This window comes from Lonchura striata, chromosome 1A, assembly GCF_050655825.1.
Source record: "Lonchura striata isolate lonStrDom1 chromosome 1A, ASM5065582v1, whole genome shotgun sequence".
In the NCBI taxonomy this organism is placed as follows: Eukaryota; Metazoa; Chordata; class Aves; order Passeriformes; family Estrildidae; genus Lonchura; species Lonchura striata.
In genome coordinates, this window is record NC_140741.1 from 3,174,795 (window position 1) to 3,201,034 (window position 26,240).

Here is a 26,240-nt window from a genome sequence, read left to right on the forward strand (position 1 = left end):
ACCTCAGGACACACTCCAATCAATGCATCTGCCTTGCAATAAAACTCTTCCTTCAGGGAAATAACTATCATTTGGACCTGTTCATGTGCCTGTTCTCTAATGAAACTTGAGACCTTTGGAAAGAAACCAAGTATTCCAGTTAGTTCTGCCAACCTGAAACAATGCTGTGATTAGGGAATGGTTAAGGAAGAACTGAACTGTGCTAGCTGCAGAATTCCATCATGATTGCTAAAATGAGAAACAAACCAGTTTTAAAAGCCAGATATTTTGCATGGTTTTAAGACAATCCCTCAGGTATGGCTGCTTCTTGAAAACATTTAAGAAAATAATGGTTCATTCCAGTGAATGAAGCTATAAAAAAACACCAATGCCAATGATTAAGAATTTTACTTTATATAATGCAAAAGGAAGGTGGAAATCCCTAAATAACTTTTAAAAAAAGTGTGAAAGGTTTGATATTGGCTGTATAATAATCTTAATTTAGTTCTATGCAGACAGCAGTAAGTTTCTCAATGATAATGCAACTTAAAGGTACAAAATGTTACTTATTTCCTAGTGAGATTGCAATTTCCCCCAATATTAATTAAATGCTGCATAAAGGAAAACCAGGACTGTTTTAATGAGCCCTCTGCCTGCACACTTCTGTCAGGGGAAAAAGCAAAATATTTGGTGTTTAAACAACTGCTTTTATTTGTTAGGCTCTACCAAGACTGACATTAGCAGTAATGCTAGTAGAAATACTGTTCTGAAAAAGAATGCTTCCACAGAAGAAAATCTAGGCATATGTGGTAGCTTTAGGATTCCTCCCTACCAAAAATCCCCCTATTCTGAGCCTTCCCCTCCTCCCAGGGGCTGCCATCCACAGCTGCAATCTCTGCTGTTTATGCTCCAGCCTCAGTTCTTGTTACATTGAACAGTTACTGGCAAAAAGGGAAAGAGAAATTAGGAGGGCAGGAAGGTGCTTTAATCAAGAAAAGTCATGTGACTAAAATTACTGGAGCAACAGCTTAATTGGTGCCAATGCTAAAACAATTACTAAGCCAGTTACATTAAACACTCCAGTGGCAGAATGACTTGGTTTCCACATGCAGACACACTCCTAGGATACTTATTGGAGCCAAGGGAACTCCAAGGCCTTACCAATTCCAAGCAGCACAACTCCCAGGTGCCCTCCAGGTCACACTGTGCCACATGGGGTTACGCAACACACCTGCAACACCTTCACACTCCTCACCACGTCCTCACACCTTTACAATTTAGAGACCAATCAAACACACTTGGATGAAGGAATTTAATTTTTTCCTGTATCTCATAGACTCATTACTTCAGACCTAAATCCAATCTAATTTAAAACAGATTCAGTCAGGCTAAACAATCTTTGCATCCCAACACCCTGCAATGGAAGTAGCCACACTTTTACAAAAGGTACCAGATATTGTTGGTAAAAGAGCAACTTACTTTATCAATGTTTGTGTTATCCAGTGCAGCATCTATCTCATCCAAAATAAAAAAAGGGGCTGGACGAAAGCTGTAGAAAACAAGATAGTATTTTGCAGTGAGATACCAAAATGTTAATCAACATTCTAATTACTTACTCTCTAATTACTATCAACTAATAAAGTTGATGGTATTTTACAATATTATTTATTGTAATTAATTAGATATCATTTAATATTAAATATTAAATAATAGACAAATTAACTGTTAATATTTTTAATTAACATGAAATTCTACACTGAATATATAAAGTCATGGCAGATAAAGAATAAGGACTTCAGCATGCTTGAACACTCCATTAGCAGAATTTTTAACATGTGTACAAGCATAATACTGTCTTTCTATCACCTACTTGGCCAGATACTTGGAGAGTACCTTAACACATTTTTTTCCCCCCTGGATAGTCCCAGAGCAGTTCTTTTACCTGTGTACAGCAAACACAAGGGCCAGGGCTGCCACTGTTTTTTCCCCTCCTGACAAGCTGTCCATCGGCATAAAGCGCTTGCCCGGAGCCACGCAGTGAAAGCCAATGCCCTCCAGATAGGGCTCCTCAGGATTCTCTGGGCTAAGGAAGGCCTAGAAACAAACACATTTAATTGTTAATACTGAGATTTACCTAATTATTTAGATGGGTATTTGTTAGGTTTAAATACTGCCCGAGCTGGTGAGGAAACCAGTGAGTTTGCTTCCCTTTTAGGGAACATGTTCATCCATTCTGAGAACAGCAGTATCCAGTTCTCAGAGAATATGGTTTTGTTAACAAACTGGGAACCAAGAGGCTCAGTAGCAAAACCAGTATGGAAAGGGGGCACATATTTGTTATTTCCACACTTTCAGCTACTGAACAAACTTGATTTTAACACTTTCTATATAACTCCTTTGATTTTTAAAAAATTATTAAAATGTTAGACTTCAAAAGCAGACTTCTTTTTTGGCCAAGAAGACAATATATTTGCAAAAGTGCCTTTTTTTGGTGAACGTACCTTTGAGCTGGACAAAGACTGCTTTGTACTTAAGTCTTTTTCTGTACTTTGTATCTTGGTTCCCAGAGAAAAAATTTAAAATAATCATTTTAAAAGAACCACCATTTTTCCTAACCACTAAAGGTATGATGGGTAAGATCCTTGCTAGATGGTTTATTTTTCTCATCAATAGAAGAGACAAGATAATACAGACTCCTCCCCTCTGCACAAGTGGAGACAGCTAAGAGAAACCTCCTTACTTAACTCTCATTTCAGATGTCTCCTCTCAGATCACAGACATCATAGAAGAAAACCAAACCAGCACACAACATGCTGAAGAAAAACACAAAATCTTAAGACAGACAAGAGTTCAATCCTTTAAACTTTTATGGAAGTCTATGGAATTTGACATAACCAAAGCATTTGGGAGTTCCCTCTTGACTTTTGGTATTAACACAGGAACAGTAACAATGATAATTGTGAGACAATTTTTCTACATGTTTCTTAAAAGATGCAAACATATTATTTCTGTTTATGTTTCCTAAATATTTAAGTGAGGTGCTTCAAGACCTTGTATAAAACACTAGCACCGATTTATGATTTTCAGTTGTCTGTACTAATTATTATTATTAGTGTAACTTGATGTGTAAACCAATGTTATTTTTAACTGAAGCACTCAATTACATTTCACACTTGTGTTCTGATAATTTACAAGTCTGCTAAAAGCAGAGTTAAACTAATCCAAGCTGAATAGCCCCCAATTTTGCTCACAGATTACCCCTCTCTGTCTAACGTCAAGCACACTTAGGCTTACTGCCTATTCCTTCCCGACCCTAAACTTCTGTAGTCTTTATTTCTGTGATTTTCTTCTTGAGGTCTGAGTGTGTCATTGGAAACCACAAGTGCCACTTTATTCTAGGTACCAAAGCATCCAGTATGGCCTTTAAGGCACTGCCCCTACACACAACACACCTGAGCACTACTGTTCCTGCAAAGCTGCTTGTAGATCCTGTCAATGGCTATGGAGGCATGCTCAAAGCACTGGCTGAACAGGTCATATCTCCTTTTTTTCACCTCTTCAAATTCCTGCTTGCGTATTCTGGCCTCCTTTCTGCTGGTCTCAAAAGCTATGAAAAAAAAAATAAAATCACAGGAATTAGTCCTTACAAAGTCTTTGAGCAAATACACAGAACAAATATATACTGGCTACTATGAACAGCATCAAAGAAAATACTTATTACAGAAAAAGGAACACACCAATACTGTGTGAGTTTCCTTCCAGATTTCAAATGCAAGACCCACAAACCAGCAACGTTGTGATGTATTCAATCTGCTCTGTGTCACATTTCTCTGGAGCAAGGAACAATATTCTTCTCCTAATTCCTTCTGGGAACCAGGCAGGCCTAAGCAGCACCAGCACTGACCTGGGACAACTCCAGAATCCCTTAAGTTTCTTACACTGTTAATGTCCTCAAAACTCTCTGCAGATACTAATAATTTTGCAGAAATGCCCATGTGTGAGTTTTGGACAACATACACAGTTCATTCTGTTGTCCTTTTCTTACATTTATGTACCAAAAATTTAAGCAATTTCAACATTAAAGTCAGTACTTCTCAGAAAGCAAGTAAAAACCACTTTATGATGTCATAAAGTGTGGGAACAAATATCTTCCCAATCATTCAAACTGTATTTCAACAAACTACTCCACACTCAAGTGTATGTTAATGAATTGTTTATATATAATCAAAAAGATATCTGAGGATAAACAGCTGAGCACAAAAAAATACCTTAATATCTGAAACAAGAAAAGCCAGCAGGACCAACCCCAAGAAGAGGAATTTCAGTTAGGGGGGAATCATAGAAGCAACTGACATGAAAGACTCAGTATTACCATCTATTGATTCTTGGAACTTGTCCCGAGCCATCAGTAACTTCTCTTCTGCTCTCAGGTTTGGAGCAGCTGTCTTCATTAATGTGACCTCTTTAGATTTGATTTCCTGCTGCATTTGCTTCACATGATCCTCTATATCTTTATCAGATTCTAGTTCCTAAAGAAAAAAAAAACAACAGAGCAACTGAATTTGCTGTTAGGCCAAGACATTTCAATACATACAGCAACCATTCATGGTTCCTGAAACAATTACCCCACTCATTAATAGCTTTAACTTCAAACACAACTGAAAATGCCACCCAAGTCTTATTTCTTGCAATGAGTCTACCAGGGCCTCACTCACTCTTCTTCCCCAAGATTTTTATACACAGAAAGTCAATTATTTCCCCTTGATTCTCTTTTTAAAACACAATACAGGAGCAGGATTAGTGCTTCACTCCTTGATTTTTAAAGAACAGATTCTGTGAATTCTTTGAGGCAAGTTCTACTGATGACAGCTTCCTCCTTTGTTCTGTGCGTAGCCTCTGACATTTAACTATTTTCCTCAAGATTAAAAAGGAAAAAAAAATTACAAAACCTGCTGAGAAAATGCAACCTAATGGGCTGTTAAGACAGGGACAGATCAGAAGCCTTGGTCTCTGCAAACAGCAGGCAAACAATCTCCCTCAGCTACTCTTGGGTTCTGGAGTTTTGAGCATTAACATACAAAGTTGCAACTTGAAGGCAGAAGGTAAAGAAGGAAAATTAAAAAAAAAACAAAACAAAAAACAAGATTCTATTAAGTCTCTCAATTCCATTTTTATGGTTCAGATAAGCTGTAAGTTAAAACCAGTTATATGGAAAACTGACCTATCTAGAAATCCCACACATCAATGCTACATCATGAGTACAAAACCAGAGCATACACACAAATGCCCTTCAGCTTAGCAGTAATTTTACCAAGTGTCACTTAAAGACAATTGGTAGTTTGAAGGGTGAAGAACAAAATAAGCAACAAATAAAATACCTTTCACAAAAATAAAAATCAGACACTCCATCTCTAATAGTTTCAGACAGAAAAAATTACCTTTAGGTCAATGTCTAGGGTGCTGTAGTCTATTTGAATTCTCTCTTCCCTTTCATAGATGCTTGATAGAGTCTGGGTGCCTTCTATTTCAGTTCCTGGCTGTAAGATGAAGTACCAGTTCCCAGCTCAGAAATACAACAGGTAACTTTGAAACTCTAAAACTAGTTCATTAAAAGGTTTTAAAAGTAAGAGACAGTGGTAACATGGTACGAGGTATACGTACTCCATGGCTCTTCCCCTGGCCCAAACAGAATGAACAGTTAAGATCTCATAAGCCTAATTAACACACCCACCTGTAAATAAAGATGAAAGCATCTGCTAAACTCAGCTTGAAGCTATGTTAAAAGCAGCAGCAACCGGTTCATTACATATTTACAACACTGTACATACTGTAATCTCCTGATTGGGAAGATGTATGCTCGCTAATACCTCAATCCCTTCCAAGGGAAGGCTGAAGTGTGTAAGCTGAGGCATTTCTTCCACTCAAACTCAAAAGAATCGAGGAGCTTCAGTTCTGTATGGCACAAGCAGAGACTCGTATACTCCCTGTCGCCTGAATTTCAAACAGCCATTTTCCCTCAAATGAAACATGTGCTATCTCTCATTATTAGACCCCTTTCCCACCAAGATTTTTTTCTCTGAACCATATCTTGCTGGTCTTCTCTGCGAGGCTAATTAAGAATTCACATTGTTATGCCTTCTGCTCCTTGGTTTCCTCTCTTCCTCATTCAGAAAGAGCAAGAGCAGAGTTCCTACATCCTCAGATCATTGGCAGTTCTTGTTCCTTCCCTTCACACACTGCCCACCCCACCTCATTGCCAGCATTTTGTCCGCTGCCCTGTTCACACCTATCCTCCAGCAAAAATACTTTTCTAAGGAATGGGTTCAACAAGACTCCTTCGAAATTCACACTTGTTTTACAAGTTCTTCAAAACCCATTTTGAAGAACCCAGCTCATTTCTTTTGTAACAGTACAGCAAGTTTATTTCTCCTCACAAAAGGTATGCTGGAAAAACGAGGGATGATGGAGACAAGTAATAAGGGGCAGTCATTGGATAGAAGTAACGTTTCTATTTTAGTCTATCACTGATTTCTGAGAATATCTGCATCTACTGAACACAAAAGGATGATTTAATATACAGCATTTATATTATGGATGATAGGCCAAATATGATCTCAACCCTTGCACATGCCATATTTATTTACACTTCTGAACTGACCCATGTATCCTCTTTATCTTCATACCAATTTTCTTGTACAGCAAGATTTTATATATTTCATGAGAGCATGTTTCAAGCACAGGCAAGAATACTTGCAAATAGTCTATCTAAAAAAAAAAAAAATACTTTTGAATGAAAGAGACTTGATCACATGAATAGAGTGCACTGGTTTGAGCATCACTATGTAAGAGAAACAGTCCTGTAAGGAAACAAAAATTAAATTAATGAGTAAGTGCTCTTCCATGATATCTATCGTCTGTAAACACTTTAAGTACCTCTACTTCACTGATGTCATCCAGTGATCCAGCCAGTAACTTGATATTCAAGTCCTGCACCTTGCATTCAAGCAGCAGATTATGTCCCCTTAATCTCATCTCTTCCAGTGAAGTTTCCAGAGCTGTAGCTTCCCTCTGCAACTTTGTGGCTTCTCTACATGCACAAAAGGCACAAAACAACTCAAGTGAAAACATCACTGCTACCATGCACTGAAAAACAACACGATAAATACAGCATAGAAAACAGATTCCAAGCACCAAGAGGGCTGTTTCCTCTTCAATAACCCCCATCAAACATAGAAAAATCGTACTTTTGCCATCCCCCTCCATTCTCCTGAATTACTCCAGAGGGAGCCTCAGTCTCAGTACATTGCCAAGTTCACTTAAAAGCAAATTCAAATACCCATCTTTCCTAATTACAGACTACCTCTGTTCTAGTGAACATGTATGGAGATCTGATCCTTTAGCATGTAACCAAGTATATTTTATCATTTCTCTCCCTGAAACAGCTTGATTCTTTACAACCAATTCCTCTGGTAGCATCAAGTTACCATCAGCAGAAACACTTTAAAATTATAGATAACAAATTATTAGGCATACAGTCATGAGTTTATAGAAAATTCCCCAAGTTTACAGAGCGATACTGTGCCAGTGTGATGGGGTTTTTAAACATACTGATGACTCTTGATTAAGGGACATGAAAAACAAGCAAGCACAACAGAAATGAAGTATAAGCTGTCCACAAAGGAGTTTATTTAATATAACAATAGGAGAAAAAAAATGGCCTAAAGTTCATATTAGCTTAAGTTATCCAACACATGAAAAGTCTGGAAAAATAACAATGAAATTGGAAAATAAAAATGTTCCCATTAATGAGATCACTGTACAACTCAAACTAAACTGCGAGGGAATGTCACGTGCCACCAACCAAGCTCTAAGCTACTACATATTCACCACAAGAGATGAGAGATCTGTGGTCAGAGATCACTACAGGAGATCGTTATCTACCTAAGACTAGGTAGATAGTAAAATAATTCTGTATGGTTCATGGGAATGCCCTCTCGAAATACTCTCCTTCACATACTGAATTAGAAATACTGTTAAACAAAGGCACATTGTAGACAAAAATCACTATGCCTCTAATAAATATTTCACAAGAAAACAAAACAAGATAAATCCAAACATGTGATCAGTAAATCCCTTCTAAATATTATCCCTTTAATCATCTTCCCAGGAGTAGGAGTTACCTATTAAGAGTTAACATCATCTTTCTGGACTCTTCAACTTCATTTTGGCCTTTTGTAAGCTCAGATTTATGAGCACTTAGTCTATCCTTAAGGTGTTGCTGCTCCTCCAGAAGTTCATTAACTTTTTTCAGAAGCTTTTTCTCATCCTGCATAGAAATATTTAGATTTTTAGCTTCCCACCAAGAATCTAGATCTGGAATCCCTACTATACAGAAAAAAGGAGTTAAAGACTCAACCCTGTTACATTCAAATGTGTTAGAGTGGTGATCTGAAAGGCACTGGGGAGGGGGGGGGGCTTCCCCCAATTTATGACAGTTTCATACATTTCACTTTTTGTTTTTCATTCAAAGCTTGTATCTTCTCCTTCCCTTTTCTGTGAACACACGCAAGCTTGTTTCTTTAACAAGCACCATCAGCACAGAACAGGGTAAAGAACACGGTGAAGGAGGAACCCATCTGTATTACTTCAACTGAAAATCTGAATTGGTCACACAGCATTATTTCAAATGTATTAGTGGGTGTAAAGTAGCTTAAAGATGTAAAGCACCAGAATTGCTTGCTCTTACTTGTAAAATCTTTGCTGAATCTGAGCCACATGCTGCTATTCTTCTATAGTTGTATGCTGCCTTTTCATAGCAACAGAACACATTAACTGAACGAAGTATAAAATAATACTGTACAGACAGTAATCCAATTTTTAGTAAGCTTATTTTGAATAATAAATAAGCACCCAAATATGGCAGTTTATTCCAAAATTAAAATGCAATATAATGCATAACAATAAAATGCATCTGCATTTTTCTAAGCACTTACGTCAACCCTGAATTAACCCCTTGAAAAATTAATCCACAGCATCAACTACATTTACTCAAAACTGGAACTGAAAGGAAAGAATGTACTGAATTACAGAGACAGAGGAATTGTTTTTATTATTACCTTCTGTAGGTTGATTATCTCAGCTTCATCTTTATGCACTGTCTCCCTGAACTTGCTGACTGAGTTTGTTATTTTTTGTAGATGATCATGCTTATACTCCAGCTGAATGTTGAGTCGTGTCCTCTGATTTTCAAACTCCAGTCTAGTCAAGGTAGAGGATTTAAAACCATTTCTTACAAAGCAGACTATTAACTGTGATTGGACTCTATTTAGATACTATTACTGTATCTTCTATGTGAACACAAAAATCTGCATTACATTGATTCTACTACACCACATCCTGTGAATATAAGGGAAATCACAAACATAGTGATACTCGCTAAACAAATACAATATAGAATACAGCCATATATCATTATGGAAAGTGACACTTGAACTTCAGCCATCAGTTCATTTTAACATTCTCCTTCTAAGACAGAAATCTGTGGTGCAATGACACGTGTCTGTGAGAGAAACACTAGGCTGAGGTTGCCTGTGAAAAACTCAAGAATGTGTCTTCCTCACAAGAGTATGCTCCTATACCAGACACCTGCAGTTTTCTTGAAGATTCTTTCACACGTGAGTGACTCTTCATACTATTCTCAATCTGGGACAGTGCCATTTTTCAATGCAGTATTAGAAAACGATTTTTAAATTTTTTTACCATAGTGCTACCAAAATAGTAAATGATATGTTTCAAGTTTGTTGCAAGCTGTCACTGACTCTGTCTAATAAACCCAAATCATAGCAGTGATCTAACTAATCCTTGTCTAACTAATCTACAGCAGTGGCCTAACTAACAGTGGCAAGGAGAACCTTCTATATTCTCCTGTGACTTTGTGTTATTTCCTGTGAGGAAGTTTCTCCAGTACCAGTGTGCCCAATCTAATACCAACCACTGTTTTACATTTTAGTGACATGGACCACCTTTTCTTATCAATTTCCTCTTGTTGTCTCACATGCTCTTGTTCATACACACGAATATTTTCTATACCAATTTCTTCACAGAATTCCTGGAAAACATCATCTTCAACCTTTGAAAACAGAAAAATGGAACAAAAAATGATTATACTATTTTGCAACTCACAGAAGTAAAATATTCAATCACTTCATGCTACAGACTAGATTACAAATAATACATCAAATCAAGTTATACTGTCCAAGTTACACTACTCCTTGGAAACTGATGATTGATTTCAAATGATAGCCTCTACGTTTTTGTTTTTCCAGAACAAGCAAAAGGAAAGTTCTTGTATCTGGAATTCTTACATGGTTAACCATCAATGACTTCCTCAGCGTTTGCAGATGACAGGCATCTGCACTCCCTCATTCCTGCACCCCAAGCCAGACAGAGAACAGGCAGCAATTTTGGCTTGTTCTTACATGTAAAATTCCAGTCATGGATTAATCCCAGACTGACTGATGGGAATGGGTCAGAAGCCAGGAACTAAATTACAGATGTATGATACAGCCGAAGTTACTGCAGACAGTGGTGAGGAATGTCTCCTTCTCCAACAATATACATGTACACCGGCATCTAAGTTCTGGGCTGTACATTTTCCAGATAAAATTGCAGTACCATTTTTCCACAGCTTATACCACATTTATTTGACAAGAGTAGGAACAAAGGCAGCTTCAAAACACAGGTAGAGATGAGGTGCCTATTTCCCCAAGAGGTCAATTACTGCCTAGTCTAGCAGAACACAGCAGGAAACCCCTCTTGGCATCACATTAGGTTTTACTAACACTCCCTTCACTGAATGCCTTCAGTCTCTTCATGACAACCCTGCTCTGCAATCTCTCCACTGTCTGTATGAACTGTTCTGGGGACCACTGGAAGATTAGTAAATTACAGGGAAACGGAGGGATGAGATGGCCAAAGTGTCTAAACAAAAAACAGCTGAGAAACCTAAGTGGTGGATCACATATCACAGAGAACTTTTCCTGTTGCTGATAAGCAGCAGACAGGAGCAGATTCTAAAGACAAAAGCCGTTTAGTACTGTAATGGATAATGAACTTGGTCAGGCAGGGACAGAACAAGAGCTCCATATTCTCCATCACCTACACTTCAAAAGAGAGGGTGAGCACAGAACACTCAATTTAGATCACACGCTAGCTTCATCTTCCATGAACTGGATTCAAATATAGTTATACAACCATATTTAAAAAACACCAAAACAAGCCACAAAAACATACAAAAAAAAACCCTGAAAGAATCCTCTTCCCACCCAGCAAAGAAAAAACAAACAACAAAATCACAAAAAGAAAACCTCTACAGAAACAAACCAACCCCCCAAAACAGTGATACAGGAATCTGCTGACAACCATCACACACACCTCAGCCACTCTCCTGGGTAATCAGAGCACAGAGAAAAATCAAGAACACATACTGGCTACTTCCCAAAAGAAAGGAACCTTCAGACTATGCTATTTTTCATCTACTTAGCAGACAGGCCATCCCCCAGACATGTCACCTGCAGAGTTCAGAACAAAGCCCTCTTGCAGTGCTGAGTACTGCTTTCAGCTCCAGAAAGCTGTATGTATTAGGCAAAGCTTCATCTACTTGAGACACAGATGGATTTGGTTGGTTGGATTTGTGTTTAGCACTTGACAGTCATAGAACTTTAACTCTAAGGAAACTGATTTGCAAAGCCATGACTCATATATGTCAACATTGTCTGTTCACTGCTACCCTGGTAAGAAAGGTGGAGGATGTGGAGAGATTACTGGAATAATGTACAAGCCTTGTTGACAAAGTAGCTTACAAAGTTAAAAGTTGTCCAGTCCTAAACATCAGTAAAACTTAAGCTTCTGTAGCCTAATAGCATGAGCTCTCAAAGCTCTGAGAGAAGGCATTACCTTGTTAATTTTTTCCTGAAACTCTTCTATTTTTAGTTTTCTTTGTACTACTCCTTCATTCAGCATATCATGCTGAGCCTCAATATTTAACAGTTCACTTTGCAGTTTTGATTTTTCCTAGATAGAAAGGAAAAACATGGTAATTTTTCTCCATAGGATGATCAGCTTTCTAGAAATTAAGGGACAGCTCTGTTCCAGGTTAACTTTTTTTCTAATTAAAAACATTAAATATTTTCTTCTCAAATGACAACCACTATTACTGCCATTTTGCATGGAACAACTATAGTTTTAACAAGTGGAAAAGAAAACTAAGTACCACATAAACTGCACTCTGACTTACAGAATTCTGAAGGTCACTAGATGATGAACCAAGCTTACCAGAAACCCAAGTTTTAAAACCACAATAGAAAAAGCCTCACGTGAATTACTTTGCAAAGTTTATTTTTTTATATTTGATCAATTCCTCAGTTGTAACTGCTGTATGTAAAATTTTAACTGAATTAAAAAAACTATGTAATGAAGTAGCATTACTTCATCAGTAATTGCAGTTTAAAACAATACAATTATTAAACATGAAAATTATAAGGACTTAATATTATACCATGAAGAGATTAGCAAGATGTTTCTTTTTAATAATGTCTAATTCACTCTGTGAATATTTAAGTCGTGTCTGAGTTCCTTGGCACTGAGCACGCAATTGCTTCAAGTCAGCCTCCTTCCGTCTGACCCTCATTAAGTCCTGGAAAAACATTTTTGGAGAAAAAGCTTTTTAAATAAAAGATCAACTATTTGAAAATTATTTGGTTTTTTAGATGTTAAAGCTAGTCTCACCGATATAGGCCTCATTCAAGGTACAGGCTGATAGCACAAGTCATATTCAATATTAACAGCATAATGGATTTATTTCTCCCAAGAAAGTAACCACTTGCACATTATATTACAACTCCATCCCTCTTAAAAAAAGCCAACACTAAAGGTATGACAAATCATTTTACACTGACAGGTTTTGGTTCATGCCAACATTACCATGTTTGCACAACCATATTGTAATTTTCATTACAAGTCTTCAGGTACTCTTCACGTTTCCTGAAGGGAGTTTGGACCAACAGTGTCGACCTGTGTTTCTGCCTGTGAGCTGAAAACCACAGCTAACAACTGAGAAGCAGAGTTCATTCTTAACTAGAAGAGGATGAACAGCTATTATGCCCCATCTGCAGCTTCTAGAAGTTTTGCAAATTACACTTTTAGAAAATCACCCTCCCAGAGCTGAATTAAGGTAGACACAGAGTGACTTCTGCAGTTAAGTGCTTTTAAGAGACCTACCTTTAACTCATTAATCAACCTATCTCTTCCTTCTTTCATTTTACTAATTTCTTTCTCATCCCAACATCTAGCTTTAAATCTTAAATCACTTGATCCTCCGGAAATCACTCCCGATTTCAAAAATAATGTTCCATCAAGAGACACTGTCTGGAAGAAAATAAGTTATGTACAAATAAATATGAAAAAAGCCCAGCCAAAATATCCCATGCACTAGTGCCCAAGATATGGTAGTTAAACAAGTAACAACCACATTTGAGTTGGACTCAAATTTTTCTTTTCCAAATCTCCTAACATGAGGCATTTGAAGCAAAGAGAAAAGCTGTTCCTTCCTAGGAGTAATCCCATTTTGGTACTATTACAGCTGATCAGAAAATAAAATGAAATTGTAGCATTCCCTTGCATATAGCCCCTTGTGTATACACTTGCACTTAAAAGGTGTAGAACAGACACCTTTTAAACTTAGTAGAACAGACCAAGCAACATGGTTAACAAAGTAAAGGCAAACAGCTTGTTTGTGAAGTGAAAGTGTAAATGTTTGTAAAGAACATTGGTGCTTGTGTAACTTTATTTTAAGTAAAAATGACTTAGCACTCACCTTAAACTTAAAGCTCTCTTCATCAAAATTTTAGAAGGTTTATTAAGTGAATAAAATACTGTCAGCAGCAATAGAGACAGGAATAAGAAAGACCAGCAGGAAGTGACACAGAAGCTTGCAGTCCTTAACATAATCCATATCTACAACCAAGATATTCTGGCAGATATGTTAAAGAATTTTGAAAGCATTTCTTCAAAGAAAATCTTGCAAGATAAAGTCTGTTTTTAAATCAGAGAGTTTCAGAAGCATGATTATTCATCCCTCTTACTCCTCATTACAAGGACCATACCAAGACCTGTATTTGGACGCTAACTATATTTTCATTTGCCTCTTCCTTTTCCCAGGAAACCCCTTCACCTTACTATGAGGGGAAAAAACAGCCAAGTGAAGTATCTAGTGATTTGTTTCTATGGAATGAGACAGCAGAGTACCAACTCTGTTTATTTGCAATACTCCAGCATGTTTACTGAAGAATTATTTAATGGCATCAAACACATAACTGCAATGAAAAACGCATGCAATAAACTTTGGCTTCTTACTTTCAGCCTTACTGGTCCATCAAATGCAACGTGTTTTGCTTCCTTAACTGTTTCACAGATCAAGGCATTCCCACTCACAAAATGAATCACTTTTTTCAGTGGAGCGAATTGTGTTTGTACAACATCCACCATCATTTTAGCGTCTTTTATCTCCCTCAGCTTCTCATTAATTGGTTTAACCTGTAAAGCAACCAAGCAATGTTTAGAAATCATATTGCTACAGCAAAGCATGTCCAAATCTGAGCTGGGGACACAGATCAATGCAACAGGGAGCTCAATCACTGCAAAACCAGAAGCAGACCTGAGGTTTATGTTCTCTGTACACCACTGTCCTTCAATCCGTGTGACCTATTGCATTACTATTTATGATGGCATTAAGATCCAATTGTATAACCTGTGCAACAAATCAAAGGACACCAATGCATGGAGACCAAACATGAGAGTTCAATATGTGTGTGTGGTTGCAGAGCTACCACCTTGCTCAGAGAAGCTGTGGCTGCCTCGTCCCTTCAAGTTTTCAAGGCCAGGGGGTAGGAGCAACCTGGTCTAGTGGAAGGTGTCCTCACCCATGGCAAGGGTGGAACTGGGTGAGCTTTAAGATCCATTCTAAACCAAGCCAGTCTGTGATTCTTTGATTTTTGGGATCAAGGAGACACAGTCAGTTCCTATAGCTGGAGCAGTGCTAGGGAAGGATACAGGCTCCTTGGGAAGGACAGGAGGGGTGGGGATGAGGAGGTGATAAAGCATATAGAATAGATTGAGGTACTGAATTCTTTTCACTTCAGTCTTTACTTGCAAGACTAGCCTCTGGGAATCCAGGCAGGAGCCCAAGGGGGATTCCAGAACAATGAAGACGTATTCTTACAAGAAGAGGATCAGGTCAGGCAACCTTATGCAAACTGTATGCACGTAAATGTGTGGGCCCTGGTGTGATGCAACCAGCAGAGCTGAAGGATGCCATTACAAGGCCATTTTCAATGTATCTCTGAATGACCACAACAACTGAAAGAGGTATCTAAGAGGTGTTTGAGCATCCTGTGCTCAAAAAGGGACAAAGAGGAGAACCTAAGGAACTACAGGACAGTCAACCTCATGTTGATTGTAGAAAAGGTGATAGAACAACTTATCCTAGAAACTAGTTCCAGGTGTACAAACACAAAATCTTGGAGAAGTAGTCAGCATGGATTCACCAAGTCAGTCATGCATGATCAACAGCCTGACAAGAAAAATTACTGGCCTGACAGACCAGGGGAGAACAGTCAATAGTATCTACCTAGACTACTGAGAGGCTTTTAGCACTGCCTCTCCTAAGATCATTATGGAGAGGCTCTGGATGAACAGCGAGGTGAATGAAAACTGCCTGAACAGACAAGCCCAGGGTGGGCACTAGTAGTACAAACTCCAATTAGAGACCAGTAGATAGCCATGCCAATACTGGGACTAATCCTGTTATGTCTTCATTAATGACCTGGATGATAGGGAAGAATGTACCCTCAGCATCTGCTGATCACAAACAGCTGTGAGGAATGGCTGATATACCAGACAGTCATGCTGTCATCCAGAGGGACCTCAGCAGGCTGGGAAAGCAGGCCAACACAAAATTCAGTTCCCACACCCTGTGCCTTAACACTTCAGCTCATTCTAGTCAAACTTAAATGAATCAGTATCAAGACTTGCAAGGGTATTTGCTTGCTGATCACAGGAGAAGGAAAAACATACTTACATCAAGGTAATCCAAGGCAAGAAAAGTTTCAGGTTCAGCTCGTTCTTGTTTTAGAAACCGAATGCAATCTCTCGCTACTTTTTCAGTGGCAACAACAATAGCAGTCATGTATTTGCTGAATACCTTGGTAACAGCAAGCTGGTATTTTTTATGAATAGGATGACACAGGTCAAGCAGTCTTCCAAACTGAAGATTAAAATACAAAGAAATATTAGTATTTAGGATATCAAAAATGTTTTTACTTTCAAGATATATTTTCCTCTTATTTCTTCAGTATTACTTATCTACAAAGTTAGCTAAGCATGCTTTTCGGAGTAAAAATACGTCTAACACTAAGTAAGAGCTTGGAATTACCACAACATCTTAAATAAATAGACCTGTTACCTGAGAAATGACAGCAAGAGGTACCATTCCAGTTTCAACCCAAAAATGAGAAGAGATGAAGAGAATAAAAACTACTTTTCTTGTACTGCACAGTCTAAATAATCAAGCCTCTTTTGCCACGTGTTGAAGGAATACCTCTAGAGGGAAAATTAATTATAGCTCTTTGTTGTTCATGCTTCTTAAAGACTTATTTCTTTTCTGTAATTATAGGCCAAGTTGAGCTTTTTCTGAATGACCAAACCTACCAATGCACATTCTGAACATTATTGCCTATGAATTCATGGAAAAACAATTTTCCTGCTTCTTGACATGTAGCAACCCATCTCTTCTTGTGGATCTACGGTTTTATTCTTATCATATTTTTAGTACCTGCAGTGTTCACCCACCATTATAAGCATGTTTTAACAGAACAGAAACTATTAGATGGATGTAGGAACAGAACATTTAGAAGCTGTCATTTTTGCCAATGAAATCCAGAAGACCAATACAAAGATTTCCTTCAGTTCTGCCAGTAACCAGAAGACAAAATGTGTCTCGACCCTTTTTTCCTAAAACTGTGATTTAGGTTGTGTTCACTCATCTGTAATTAGTACACCTGAGCATTAAGGAGCACTTCAGAAACAACTATGATGCCTCCGTATGGTGGTGCCAGGAAAACTAATGTGGGAACAAGAGTGACTGAAGCAGGTAGCACTAAGACTTCCTGTAACAGCATAGTTTACATAATGAATTTCACAATCATTTCTGTTAGAAGCCATCCCATCTCCAGGTACTCTTAAATTTGCAGTTCCTACAGGAAATTCACAGAATATTCCTCAAAACCAACCTTCCCTAAGCCAATAAGGCATCACCATCTGATCCAGTTCTTTTCAAACAGGGATATAAAACAACAAGTAAGCAAAAAGAAGCCAATCAAGCCTTCTCTTTTTTTCAACACCTTGCTAACTCGGATGAAAAGAATTCTGAAGAGCAGCTGAAAAGCAATTTCTTACTCTTTGGAGAAAGCAATAGGATCAGATGCTTGCCATGTTCTGAGGAGGTGTTTGCAGAAGACCAAGAAGCAAAAAGAACAACTGAAAACATTTTTACTTTTTAGGTTCTAAAGGCAACACTGGAAACTTGAGTAAACATTAAAAAACACCAAAAAGAAAAAAAGATTGCCAGGCTGTATATCTCAAATGACTATGCATATCAACAGGGACCAATTACACTGAGTCATACACAGAAACCAACTATTTAACTGGTTATATTTATTAAAAATTCTCTATTTGAAATGGCATTCAGTGTTGGAGTATATCTTTTAAATGTCACTAAAAAGATGACACTAAAATGATGCTTAATAAAGTAGTTAATGTCTGCTAGCAATTCAGAATCAATAGACAAAGCCCTTATCGGCATTACTGAAGTGTAATTTAAGGACAATATGTAACATATCCTAACTTATAAACAAAGACAGACCATTTGATAATATAAAAATTGTCTTCCAGAAGCAGCATTTGTTCTGGAATAAATGGTCTCATGGCTAACCTTCCCATTCATTTGTTCAAAATAACAAAATCGAAAAGGAGGACAGAAGAAAACAAAACCAATTAAGGAAAAAATGAATTAATTAAACACCACTAAATCACACAATAATCAAAATTACTATTTGACGCAAGCCATAATCGCTTTACTTTTGGAACCTATGGAAAAAAAATGACAGTGTAAGCTACAATTCTTCCAGTAATACTATGCACAAGCAAGAAAGAAATTTAAGACGTTATTCCAGACTGTCCAATTTACTCCAGCTGCTTACTCAGTCTATTGCAGAACTTCTAACTCTAAAATAAAGCATTTAAAAGAAGCCATTCCATTACCACAGAATCTGGATATAGCCTTCTTAGACTTTCCAGGATCTCTGCTCTCATCTGCTCACGCCTTCCTTCATGGTAATCAATTTTGGCATTCTGCAGTTCACCAACTATTTTGTTCAAGTCTTTGTTCACTTCAGCCATTCGCGTTGTTGCATTCTCAATTTCCTTAGCCAGCACTTCCTCCTGCTGTTTTTTTTCTGTTAGTGATCCACTTTGAACAGAAGCAAAAATAAAAAAGCAACTCACAATTTCATTTATACACAGTTCCAGTATAAATTAAGGTCATTTTGCAGTCACCTAACTTCCCAAGCAGTAAATGTTAGCCAGAAGACAAAACCCAGGAGACAAGAATGGAGCTGTGCTAATACACAACATAAATATTAACGCTCTTCAGAGCAGCAAAACTACAAAATTCTCGTGTTTTCTTGCTCAGAATTTGTTCAGTAATAGACCCATACCCACAGTAACATAACTTGTGAGAAACTAGCATTATAGAACCAGTTCAAACAAAATAGAGATTAGTCATCATACTTCCTACTTTATTTTGACAGCTAAAGTGACTGAAATGTTAAGTAAAATTAGTAGAAATTAGTAAGAATTCTAGTTCTTATTAAAATTTCAAAGAAAACAATTACAGGGAAGTAAAAACCTGCTACGTTTTGAAAATGATTAATACCCAAGAAGTCCAGTTAGCTTTTAATTTTTTACACATACATGCATATTTTAGCATATTCTTCCAATTTCTCTATGCGTTTTTCATGCTCTTCCACCTGTTCCACAGTCTGTTTAATGGTTTCCTATGCAGTCAAAATAGAATGTGTTAAAAATAAATTAGAGTAAAATGACAGCTCTAAGATATAAAGCTCTACATTCAGACAAGTACTGAGAGAGATCTTTCCTTCTTTATTGCTATGTCATGAAGTAACAGCATCTCTTTTGCAACAGTAGGTGCCAAGCTACACCTGAACAAAAACATAGGGAAAGGAAGATTTCCAGCAAAAAAGAAATGCTACATAGTATTCTGCCCTTTTTACTCCTATCAGAAGTAAACATCAGCCATGGTAACCAAACCAAAGTGAAAAATGCACTTATTTTATTCTTACATGTCTGGATCTGCAATGATAAAAAATGTCACAATCAAAATGGCTGCAACTATATTCACACAAAAAAGCTGCCTCTGAAGTGCAAGAGAAGAGTGGACACCAAGGTTTTTCCAACTACAACACATTTTTACACACAGCTGACCTTAAAATCATTTCAGCAAAGAGGCTGCTGTGATCAAAATCCAACTCTGCAGGGTCTGAGTGTCATACACATAGACCATGGAAGTGGGAGACCTCAAAGACTACACTTACAAAACCAGAGACTGATGACAGCTAAACCAATGTTCTGAGTACTTGTAAAATATCAGAGCCAAAGCTTTCAAACCCAAATCCTCAGTGTGGGCCCATGCAAAATATTTCTGAATAAATTTAGAGGCTGTTTTGCTAAACCTGCTGCAACACAGAAACCAACTCAACACTTCCAATGTACCTCTCTTCTGCTGAGGATTTGACCACATCAAAGCATTGAACATGTTTATATACAGTTAGACCAGTGGGAACGGCAGAGAGACATTTTTCTCCTAAAAACCTAATTCTAATTTGATACAGATACCTCAATTTCAGTTTTCTTCCTGCGATTAAGTTTCAGCCTTTCTTGATCTCCTTTATCCTCCCAACGAAGTTTTTCTAGCTGCTGGGCTAGTGTAGCTACTTGCTTTCTTGCAGTGTCCTTTAGCTCTTTGTACCGCTTTAACTGGACAAAAATAAGTAAAAAAAGAAAATCACTCCTTGGAAAGCAAGACGACTCATGTTGTTACAGCCTAAGTAACTTCACCTACCTAAATTTTATTAAAACTACCCCATCCTCCAGAAGACTCTTCTAGCTCCCGACTGCATTACAACAACCTGTATTTTTTTAGAGTAAAGTTCAATCCAAAGCTTACACCTAACAGTTCTCACCTACAGTCTTTCTTTATTACTCTTATTGCTCAGGGAGGCTTATAGTACTGCCCACGCAATCTGAAGATTAACCCTATGTTTTTGCATAGTCCAAAATTTGTGCAGTATTTTCAGCATTCCCATGTTATTAAAAAATTTCGCACAGTAAGTGAAATATAAATATTTTAAACAAATTTGCTAAGTGATGACAAACAGACCAAATGTGCAGTGCAGGAAGATTCACAGACTAAGGTAACAACCCTGCGGTTTCTCTATTAATTGATCAGAAACTATTTTAAAGAGGAGACAGTGGAAAAAGCTATCAGATAATCTTACCCACACATTTGTGGCCATATGGTTGCAAAGACAGCTTCTCTCCAAGTGAATTTACTATCAAGGGACGTAGCCCTGTCCTTCTCAAAGGAGCTACTCCAGTTACAGACCCAGACCCCGGGAAGATGTTATGTATACTACTAGGTCTTCACTGGTTTTCCTTAATTGATACCTCAGATGAAAAGCCAGTTCTCAAAAATCACTCACTGAGACCCTGACAAACGTTTTCTGTCCTCCTCTCCCACAGTGTACCATGTGTCTAAATAAAACTTAACAATTTTGGTTTTGCTTCAGTTCAAGGGCAAAAAGATCACTAAAAATCACAGGTCATTGGTGAAATAACAGTTTCCATGTAGTCAGGAGTATTTCTGGACTTCTCTAGTAAACAGTACTTTTGGTTTACCTGACTTTCTCCCAGCTCAATATCTGCTGCTCTCTGCATTCTCTCTTCTTCAGTTTTCTCCTCAAATGCTCTCCATGCCTTCTCAATATCATTCAATTCCATCTCTAGCTCTTTTATATTCTGCTTTTCCTTATCACAGGTTTTCTCCTTGTCCATTAGAGATTTTTTAGACATTTCTACTTTCTTGATTTGGTAGGATGTGTTCTCCTTTGCTTTTATATAGAGAGCTCTCTGCTGAATCAGTGATGCCTCCAGAGTCCTAAAAGACAAAACCAGAACAAGCCCAAAACAACCAACCCCAACCAACCACCACAAGACACAGCCAAAACTGCAAAGCCACAGGAAAAGGGGAGAGAAGGAAGACAGAGAAGAGACCCTCTCTCCCCCACTGACCACATATACAAACAATCAGTTTTAAACTGTGAGGTTGGGCCTTACACTGTGTGCATGTCCACAGAGGATTATTTTTTATATATTCAGTGAAAATAGTAACTTAAGAAATGAAACATAACCTCCTGAAATTTAATTGCAAACAAGTATTTATATAATTAAAGATATAACTAGGCACAGTACAGGAGGCAAAATGCATTTCTGGATTTTACCTCGGTGAACTGCTAGGAACTGACTTCTCCAGCACTGGGCTATCAACCAGATTTTTACTAGGAAATGCACACCTGCCAAGCAACACCCAGTGCAGATAATGCTTTATTCAACCAGCACAGAATCTGATTGGAAAACTTACTTCATTTCTTTTTCCATACGCTGTTGGTCCCTGTTTAGCATCCCAAACATTTTTTTCTTGACTTTAAATGAATCTTCTGCTGTAGAAAGAGCCTCTTTCTTCGTATAAGCCTCCATATTCTTTTCATCCAAACTGTTTTTCAGAAAGCTAATTTGTTTTTCATTGTGATAAAGCTGAAAAAGCTGCAACTGTATCCTTTCTTCATCCAGTTCCTTGATTAACATCTGGTAATGCTCTGCCTGCCAACATTAAAATTTAATTTATAGTTTATATAAACTATTTGCCATCATTAGCAGTCTAATTTCAAGGCCAAAGTGATGTGAGGACGGTGTACAAGGAGCTCTAATTCCAGTAATGGCCACTCATCATAAAACTCAAAAATTGAAGTCAATACTTTAATTAATTATACTGGCAAGCCTATACTTCCTTTTAGTTAGATTCCATGTATCCCTCTACCTTTTCAAATGATACTAAATTATTATACAGTATGCCATACTGAAAAACTACTAGACTAAAACAAAAAAAAGTTAGTGGGTTTCTTTTGTTGGGCTTTTTAAACACTACTGAAGTTCATAAGAGATGCAAAAACTGGCAACTTAGCATGAAAAAACTGAGTAACTTTAAGTTACCTCCTCTTTTTCCATCTTTGCTTGTTTGCGTTCTGCTGCCACACTTTTTTTCTTGTTATAATTAAACTGTGCATCCTGTTCTGCTTGCTCCATTTTCTTCTTCTTTTGTTCATAGTCTTCAGCATATTCCCATGAATTACTGATTTGTTCAAAAAGTTGAGTTCTATCCTTCGGCTTCTTCATTGCAATTGATTCTACTGTTCCCTAAACCAAAATTGAAAATCAATTATGTAGCACCATAGATTATTCTGATGCCTTATGAATTTAAGAGCAATATAGTACATATTGACCACTGCATTTACTTACAGTCAAAAATGTATTCCACCAGTCCACAGCTGGTGGAAATGCAACTAGATTCAAACCCAAGGAAAAATTTCATGCTGAAATGAGGATGACCTAGTCACTTACATTTCTACAGATGTTTCTGTAAAAAGGAAAAAAAAATCTATTCTTCCTTAGGAATTTTTGTCAGCAACTCCAAGTAAGATGATTTTGTGAAATGTATTATTCATCAAAATCTTAAGGCCTGTGTCATTAAATTCCTGGAAACTAATAGCTGAATAGGATTTTCAATCACTTAACCTTAAAAAAAATCCTTTACATTTTCACGTGTCTTTACAAATAGAAGTATTTTGAGATGAAATTACTTTTTCTTAGCACTGCTGCAATTAAATACACTAAGCATTTACACAGACTCATACTTTTCTATATATTGTGACTAACAGAAGCACTCTACTTCCCTCTAGATTATCTTCTTTCTTACTAGTGTATACATTTAGATACAAACCCCATTAGGTGCACTTTGTAGTCTTGTAGTTCTTGGTAAGGTCAGGAAAAAACACTTCTAGACAATACTGACCTGCATATTATATGAAATAACCTAAGAACCTCTTTCTTTTGAAAGTACCTTGAATACTCACCTGAAAAATAAGGCAATTCCTGGCCTTGACAAGAATGCCTATTTTTTCAAGCTCAGATATGTATGCAGATCGGCTGACAGACCTGTCATTGAAAAGAAACTCAGAACAACTACCTAAAGGAGGAAAGGAAAAAAAAAATTACTGCTGAAAACAGCTACAACAAAAGAACACCCTGGAAAAGAGTTACACTAGTGGAATAATTTAACTGAGCAATTTTCTCAAAGAAGACAATAGACTTCAATTACTCCTTTATTTGTTTCAGTATTTTTTCTGTTTAAAAACTCTAGTTTCCAACTTCAGTACTTTCTAAAGCAACAGACATAGTTATAGTGCTCACACCTGCAGCAAGGTGTCAGACCCTATTTCTTAAAGCCTATATCACCTACAGATCCCAAGAAGTATCTGGAGACAGATACAGACCAAAGAACTTATTATTTAATTTTTTACCCAATTAACCCAAATATATTTTTTTCATTTATATCACTACTAAAATGCTATCTGAAGGACTATACCAATCTGCCCACTTATGAATTAATATTGGATATCTGAAATTCTAAGTTGGGTATTTTTGGTCTCCATTGCTTTATACATATAGACAGTACACGCAGCAGAATCTCCTACCTACCACGAATAACTCTTGAAAATGTTTTTTCTTCCCCATCTTCCTCACAATATACTATCTTCACACTAGCTGTGGAAGAAACAGGTTTTCCAACATGTGCTCCGTGAATAAGTTCTCGAACACTTTTGACTCGCAAATTTGATGTTTTTTCACACAACACAAAGCTAACAGCATCCATTATGTTAGATTTTCCTTAAGAATTCAAAAAAAAAATTAAGACATTTTTGACATGACCATAAATGGAAGCATTTTATTAGTAATTAAAGAATCTGGAGAACTGCCAAATTCTTTAAAAATTTTATTTCTAATTATGCATTTTTAATTTTTTTAGAAAAAAATTCTTCTCTGTGAGGGTTGTGGGATAGTGGCACAGGTTGCTTAAAGAAGCTGTGGATACCCCATTCCTGGAAGGTTCAAGGCCAAGTTGGATGGGGCTTGGCAAAACGTGATCTAGTGGCAGATACCCCATGACAGGTGGGTTGGAACTAGGTGAGATATGAGGTCCCTTCCCACTGAAACCATTCTATGATTTTATGAGTTTATCAAGGGGAAGCTGTTGCACATAATAAACACATTTTTAAGATGTAAAACACTGGCAGCAGAAAGTAAGTTATGACAAAATTGATTTATTATTTTCAGCCTTATTGGAAAAATCTCTTGGTTTTTACACAGGCTTCTCTGGAGGAGAGTGTACCACAACACCCTCCTTCCTTGGCAGCACATTATCTGGAGTGAAGGAGGTTTATTGCACGAGCACTCCATCCCCAACTTTTCCACTGCAACTCCAGTCTCCCGAAGAATACTAGCACTTTCCCAGATCCATTCACCACAGCAACAAAGCTATCTTTGTCCTTGGACATAGACCCTCCCAATGGAATACTCTTTTTGTTTTATCCCTTTAGTCTTGAGCATTTCTGCTGACACCTTAATTATTTTCCATCTTCAACCTCGCTACTTTGACATTATTTTGACTTGCTCTCCAAAGTATCAGAAAAGCAAGAACACAAGGAAGAAAATGGAGAAATACTCAATTCAGGGATTACATAATAGCCACGCCTCTTTTCCCCTAGATTCATCTATAAAATGTAGTCAGGTTTAACTGAAAGAGCATCTAGAAAGAGTACCATAGTCCTGAGATTTTAGAATACAGAAGAGGGAGAATAGGATGATCAAGAACATGATAACAATGCTAAATATATTCAACCTACATTCATAGATCTTACTTTAATCAGGTAAGCAAGGAAACTACAGGGTCTAAAAATCTGACTTAAAACACTAAATCATTAATACGCTAGGGAAAGAAAAGTGAAATGCTAAATTGATACTTGTCACTCTGTTAAAACAGCCCTCACCTCCCTTTGATAAACAGAGATAAAATCCCTTTTGTGGAATAGAGCTTTCTGAAGCAGAGAGCGAACATTAAGAAGTTCCAGCACCTTGGGATCACACCATGTCGCTGTACCTACAAAATGTCTGCCCCACTCACAACAGCTGCCATTTTGCAGAACTGCTCTTGCCTTCGGGAGGAAGCACAGCAAAACCCACAGACTCCCATCAAGAAGCAGGTTTGCACTGGTACAGCCAGAGTATTAAAATAAAACCATCGTTATGTGATCTTTCTAAGCTGAGATGGCTGAAACAAGGTGTGCTGCTTGCAAACTAAGATGGAAAGCACCGAGTCAACGTGAAACTAAAACTCCTTTCTCCCCCATAGCCTACTCGAAAAACCTACACTTCCAGCTAAGAATTACAGAGCAGGGGCTTCCAAGGCTTTATTTATACCGCGACACCCTCAGGCGCACACGAGGAGATTTCCCGCAGGCCCGTGAGGCTAAATTCCACCACCCCGAGCCCTCGATGTTGGAATCCATAGAGCAGCAGCCCCCGACCCTCACACCCCCCCACAATACCTGATCCATTGGGCCCGATGATGCAGTTGAACCTCATGAAGGGTCCGATAACCTGCTGGCCCCTCCACGACTTGAAGTCCTTCACTACCAACACCTTCAGGTACCCCATCCCCGAGATGCGCCAGGCTCAAGGGCTGCCGAGCGCCACACCTCAACCCCCTCAAACAGCCGAGGACGACACCACAGGAGTCGGTTCAGCGGCAGAAAACCAGGCACGCCTCAGGCCTCTTCCGCCATTTTATCGCCTCGAAGGGACGAGGCGTGGCCGCGGCCCGCCCTCAAAGCCTGCGCGCCTCGTGCCGCGGCTCCGCTCTGCGGTGTGGGCTGCCCGCGCCGCTCCGGGACCCA

General features: G+C 37.9%; 1 protein-coding gene across 4 annotated transcripts in view; it reads right to left on the reverse strand.

Moving 5' to 3' along the window:
• Nucleotides 1–26,237, reverse strand: part of SMC1B (structural maintenance of chromosomes 1B) — a 43,078-nt gene extending 16,841 nt beyond the window's left edge. Inside the window, exons 1-24 of one of the 4 annotated variants that reach the window (XM_085570074.1) lie at nt 25,893–26,237; nt 23,982–24,174; nt 23,361–23,469; nt 22,441–22,644; nt 21,812–22,050; nt 21,070–21,328; nt 20,008–20,148; nt 19,066–19,148; nt 18,355–18,562; nt 16,115–16,300; nt 14,392–14,571; nt 13,258–13,404; nt 12,536–12,673; nt 11,935–12,051; nt 10,002–10,108; nt 9,096–9,237; nt 8,160–8,305; nt 6,913–7,066; nt 5,418–5,516; nt 4,352–4,508; nt 3,432–3,586; nt 1,922–2,073; nt 1,459–1,528; nt 3–113 (exon numbers count right to left, since the gene is read on the reverse strand). In XM_085570074.1, the coding sequence (XP_085426200.1) occupies nt 3–113; nt 1,459–1,528; nt 1,922–2,073; nt 3,432–3,586; nt 4,352–4,508; nt 5,418–5,516; nt 6,913–7,066; nt 8,160–8,305; nt 9,096–9,237; nt 10,002–10,108; nt 11,935–12,051; nt 12,536–12,673; nt 13,258–13,404; nt 14,392–14,571; nt 16,115–16,300; nt 18,355–18,562; nt 19,066–19,148; nt 20,008–20,148; nt 21,070–21,328; nt 21,812–22,050; nt 22,441–22,644; nt 23,361–23,469; nt 23,982–24,174; nt 25,893–26,001 (3,606 nt within the window). In that variant the 5' untranslated portion in view covers nt 26,002–26,237. Of the gene's footprint in view, nt 1–2; nt 114–1,458; nt 1,529–1,921; nt 2,074–3,431; nt 3,587–4,351; nt 4,509–5,417; nt 5,517–6,912; nt 7,067–8,159; nt 8,306–9,095; nt 9,238–10,001; nt 10,109–11,934; nt 12,052–12,535; nt 12,674–13,257; nt 13,405–14,391; nt 14,572–16,114; nt 16,301–18,354; nt 18,563–19,065; nt 19,149–20,007; nt 20,149–21,069; nt 21,329–21,811; nt 22,051–22,440; nt 22,645–22,746; nt 22,830–23,360; nt 23,474–23,981; nt 24,175–25,892 lie in introns of those variants that run through there. The other 3 variants (XM_085570076.1, XM_085570075.1, XM_085570077.1) reach the window with 3 other exon arrangements.
• Between the last annotated feature and the right edge of the window lie 3 nt (nt 26,238–26,240).